Consider the following 4,920-nt stretch of genomic DNA (forward strand, 5'->3'; position numbering starts at 1 on the left):
TTTTCAGCACTGTCTTGTCAGTGTTAATGTACACAGAGGTGCAGTATCAGAGGTACCAGTACTTCCAGTGAGTGTCAGCCCAATTGCATACAGGTAAGATCACCCATGCTTTAAACTTCACATTCCAGTCTCTATATACACAATGAAACTTACCAAGGATTTATACTCAGCCAGCACACAGTTTCAGCACACTTTTTCTAACAGTCACAAACAGGAAAGGAGGAGGCAAGAACTAAAATAAAACCTGCCCAAAGCAGGAACTGAAACACCATATTATGAAAAACACTGACCTTATTAATCCTATCAAACAGCGGGGTTTTTTTTCCTTTTCATTCCTTACATATCAGCCACAGGCTTGACGATCTGTGCAAATAAATTCTTGTCTGACTGCACCCACAGTTGCACCAAAACTGTGCACCACACAAGTTGAATACAAAAGAGACACAATAAACAGAACTGACAGTATTTCCTAAATTATAACAAGGAAAGGAGCACGATTTACTATAAACAAATAATTAAACTTCCTGTAAGAATCTGAGTTCAGCTGCCTGTCACGTTCATGAACACTTTTAAAACTGTGACCAGTTAACAGCGTCATCCCTTTGTTTCTTGCATGCCTCCTTTCAATTGCTCTGTTCACACAGGATGTGCTGCAACCCCAAGCCTTGTTGCAGGATCACAATCTGCAGCAACAGTTTTAGTGTCTGGTCTATTTTTTCTACGAGCCACAAGCAAACCTGACAAGAAAACACACCAATAATGTGTTAGAAAGGCTACAAAGATTATATTATATATAAGCGATCTGATTAGGACTTTTTTTTATGATACTATATTTTTGACACACTACACTATGGCATTTTTTGATATACTATACTTTTTTATGACATACTGTAGTATGACTTTTTTTGACCAACTACACCACGATGTTTGCTATGATGCACTATACTATATTTACTATATTTTTTGATATACTATACAATGACATTTTTATGGCACATTATACTATGACATTTTTTATGATGCGCTATACTATATTTTTTGGCAAAATGCACTATGTATTTTTTTAATAACCTACTATACTATGGCTTTTTTTAAAAAAAAAAAAAAATACTATACTTTGGCATTTTTTATTACATACATACATTTTCATGGCATACATACAGTATGAAATATTTATTTGTGATATTTCTATCACATACTATACTATATTTTTTGACATACTACACAATGGCATTTTTTATGGCACATTATACTATGAAACTTTTTTGACATACTATACTATGATTTTTTTTGTAACACACTATGGGCTACTATGACATTTTTTATGATGTACCATATTATAGCATTTTTATGACATACTATACTATGACATTTTTTGACATACTACACTTTTAAAATTTTAACCACTTAACAGCGTCGTCTTCTTGTTTCTTAAAATAACAGTGTCATTTGACAATACATGTTTTACCAGGTAATAACAATCTTTTATGAAGTGTTACTGCAGTGACACATAGCGTGACTCTCTGCCTCACGCCTTAAACCTGAAAACCAGGCTTCCGGCCTGTGCAACGAAACTGGGCATGGTGACAACAGGAAAATGCAAAAGCACAAGTATTTAAACGCAGCCACACAGTGACAGCCTGTCTGTTTCTGATGTACTCTTCATCTCTAGAGCACACAAAACAGGAAAGCAGAGGGCGAGACTTAAAAAAAACAGCAAAAAACAATTACCCCAAAGTAGGGGCTGGTTAACCCTGTTATCTACGGAGAATACATTTCTTGATAATAACAATCATTATTATCATAAATACTCATTACTTTTCTTAGAACTGTATTGAATTTTCTGTGGAGAACAAGCTTTGCCAGCCCCTGCTTTGGGGGGACATTACTGCCGCAGACCAAGTCTGGTAAGTCACAACAATTTGGTACAAATTTTCTGTCTGTTTTTTTTTTTTTGTTACGTTTATTTACATTGAAGTATCAAACAATATTTAAAGCAACACAAACTTACTTAAAACTTGTGTTTTAATGTCCTCTCATTTCTCTCTCTAGTGTGCAAAGCCTCTGGCCATGGAGGTAAGTGGTTACTTGATCAAAAGATAGTTTTTCAAAGGGTAAAATAATCAATAACACCAACACTGACATTTAAACAATTTCATAATTATGTGTTGTTTGTTAACCAACATCAAGAGAGAACACTTTCAACTACATCTGAAAACATAATTTAGAAGATAATTTATAATTATTTTTTTCTCACTAAGCCGGACAGTAGCAGACAACAAATTCTAGACATGCCTGAGAGAGAGGAGATGGCTTCTACCACTTCCTCTGAGCTACAGCTCCAATCACCCCAAAGGTACACTCTTTGTATAAAGATGTATTTACTCAGTGAAAACTGGTCCTCATAAAATGGGTCAAGTAAATGTGAAAAGACAGCTTTTAGGTCAAATGAGTCAAATATATTCAACTTTACTGTTTTCTTCAACTGACTTCTACATTTATTATATGACAGTTAAGTGACTTCCCACGTCATGACATGTTACCACTTCTAAATGTTTGACAGTTTATTCTCATCTATCTTTGTCTGCAGATCTCCAAAGAAATTGTTCCTTCGGCCCCGCTCCTCTAAACCAGACAAAGTCTCCCATCCTCCTCCATGGTAGGTGCTGATGGTATACATTTACTCCATTACATGTACCTCAGTATTTAAAAAAAAAAAAAAAAAAACTTTTAGGAGCAGCCTACTTGTTTTACATACAAGTAGCCTCTCTGTCTCTCTATTACATCATACAACTTCCTTATTTGCTGTCATAGTTGCCACGGCTGCAGAGCACTTTGTCACGACAGTAAACGTTGCTGATGCAAATGATTATGTTGTTTTCTTGTGAAGACAGTCTCCCTTGCCTGTAAATGGAGCTCCATTATATTGAGCAGTATTGTTGTGCTTTGTTCCCGTTTGCAACAAGAGGAGAGAAAATAAATATATTTTAATCTAACATGTCACCATTAGGTACACTTAACAGAGTTAAATTAGTCATTAACCATCTACAGCTCTATGTATGTCCAGCTTAGCAGTTAAATGATAATAATGATAACAACAACAATAATAATAATAATAATAATGATGTTTTAGGAATGATTTTGTCCTGTGAAAAATATTAAAGTCAAACTTTTTTATTCTCCAGGGAAGAAGACCTGCAGCCGGAGGATCATCCCTGTAGCCCGACAAAGAAGATTCTTAACTTGGAATTTCATAAATTTCAAAACAATGATTTTATTGAAAATGTTCCGTTCCAAAATATAACTAAGGACAAAAGTCTAAATTTACACCCCATTGTAAATCCTGAAAAAGTGACATTCAGTACTCAGTCAGTGAAAGACAGTTTTGAAAAACAAACAAATATTTCTGACCAAACTGAACTTTTTACTAAAATGAAATCACATTTGACTTTAGACAAAGAGTCAAGTATTGACATAATGCCTCATGATGAACTCATGAAGTCTGTCCTTGCATATTACCTTGATAAACACAAAGAAAATGAAAAAGAAAAACAACATGCATATGCTGTTGCTTATTTGAAAAATGGTTATTGGATCATTTTTCCTGCAGTTTATCCAGACCATTCAAAGAGGGGTGGACATTCTGCTTCTGTTCCCACTAAAAAACACAGTGAGGAAAAATTAATTAAACAGATTGTTGATTTCTTAAAAAAAAATGGAACCCAAGTGATAAAACTTTTGGTGTTTTCTTATAACAGCCCATGTTTGAGGAGAAAAAACAAAACCACCTGCTGTATGTTTCTACTTTTACAGAAAGCTGCTCAGTGGCACAATATGTATGGATTTTTTACCGAAGTGGCATTTACAAAACCTTGGGGACTAACTGGTCCAAATTTTTTTAAGCATCTCACTTATTCTGAGATCTCAGATCCGGGGAGTGTTTTTTTTTCATATATTGAAAAATGCAAGAACACGCCTTACAAAGTCAATCAAAAAAAATTAAATGAAGTGAGAAATTCTTTGAGAAAACTAAGTCCTACCAAGTCTACTTTTCACAAACTGAATCAGCCAAAAGCTTCATGTCACAATAAAAAAGACCATTTGGAGCGTGGAATTACAATTATTAAATCTGAATTTCCCCCTGAGGTCAGAGAAGAAAACATCACATTACTCAATCAATCAATCACACAGTGGGAGGATTTTATCAATGATGAATCAATGTCACCAATAAGAGAAAAAATAACCACGGATTTTAACAATGCAGTAGTACAGTTTTTTGGAAAAGAGCTAAAGTTTTTTTGGGAGGACAGCAGCCCTCTGAGGCTTTATCAGGTCTCACAGAACATGGAGGGGGAGGGAGAATATTCTCAACAGATTAGAGAGCTTTTAAATCAACCATCACTGCCTCACAGCAAGAGGGTTCCTGTTTCGATCCCGGGTGTGGGAGCCCTTCTGTGCGGAGTTTGCATGTCTTCCCCGTGTCAGTGTGAGTTTTCTCCGGGTACTACAGCTTCCTCCCACAGTCCAGACATGCAGGTTAATTGGAGACTCTAAATTGTCCGTGAGTGTGAATGGCCTCTATGTGGATAAGCAACAGCAAATGGATGGATAGATTACGTTTTTGAATAACTTAAAAACATGGATCATTTCTTTTTGTACTTACACAAAAGTTTTGATCTTAAACAATATATATATATATATATATATATATATATATATACTATAAAATAATATTTTGGTTGTTTGTTTTTTTTAAATTAAGACTTAAAAAATACAGTTTTAAAAAACTTAATGTGGGTACCAGTTGTAATTAGAGTACTAATTATTATTGTAACTCAAGCATATATTTTGTCTGGATCTTTGTTGTCTGCTCTGTCCTGAGTTTTTGGCAATAAAACCTTTACATTGAAGCTGTTTGTG

General features: G+C 34.7%; 2 protein-coding genes across 4 annotated transcripts in view; one reads left to right on the forward strand and one right to left on the reverse strand.

Moving 5' to 3' along the window:
* Positions 1-4,920, reverse strand: part of LOC126388928 (uncharacterized) — a 22,080-nt gene that overhangs the window by 3,110 nt on the left and 14,050 nt on the right. The gene's annotated exons all lie outside the window — the stretch shown is intronic.
* LOC126388927 (uncharacterized) overlaps positions 1,631-4,920 on the forward strand; it is a 34,389-nt gene continuing 31,099 nt past the window's right edge. The window contains exons 1-5 of one of the 3 annotated variants that reach the window (XM_050042325.1): positions 1,631-1,907; positions 2,053-2,076; positions 2,262-2,356; positions 2,591-2,659; positions 3,186-4,332. In XM_050042325.1, coding sequence (XP_049898282.1) covers positions 2,071-2,076; positions 2,262-2,356; positions 2,591-2,659; positions 3,186-4,332 — 1,317 coding nt within the window. In that variant the 5' untranslated portion in view covers positions 1,631-1,907; positions 2,053-2,070. Of the gene's footprint in view, positions 1,908-2,052; positions 2,077-2,261; positions 2,357-2,590; positions 2,660-3,185; positions 4,911-4,920 lie in introns of those variants that run through there. The other 2 variants (XM_050042320.1, XM_050042322.1) reach the window with 2 other exon arrangements.

The sequence above is a fragment of the Epinephelus moara genome, chromosome 4 (assembly GCF_006386435.1).
Source record: "Epinephelus moara isolate mb chromosome 4, YSFRI_EMoa_1.0, whole genome shotgun sequence".
Lineage (NCBI taxonomy): Eukaryota > Metazoa > Chordata > Actinopteri > Perciformes > Serranidae > Epinephelus > Epinephelus moara.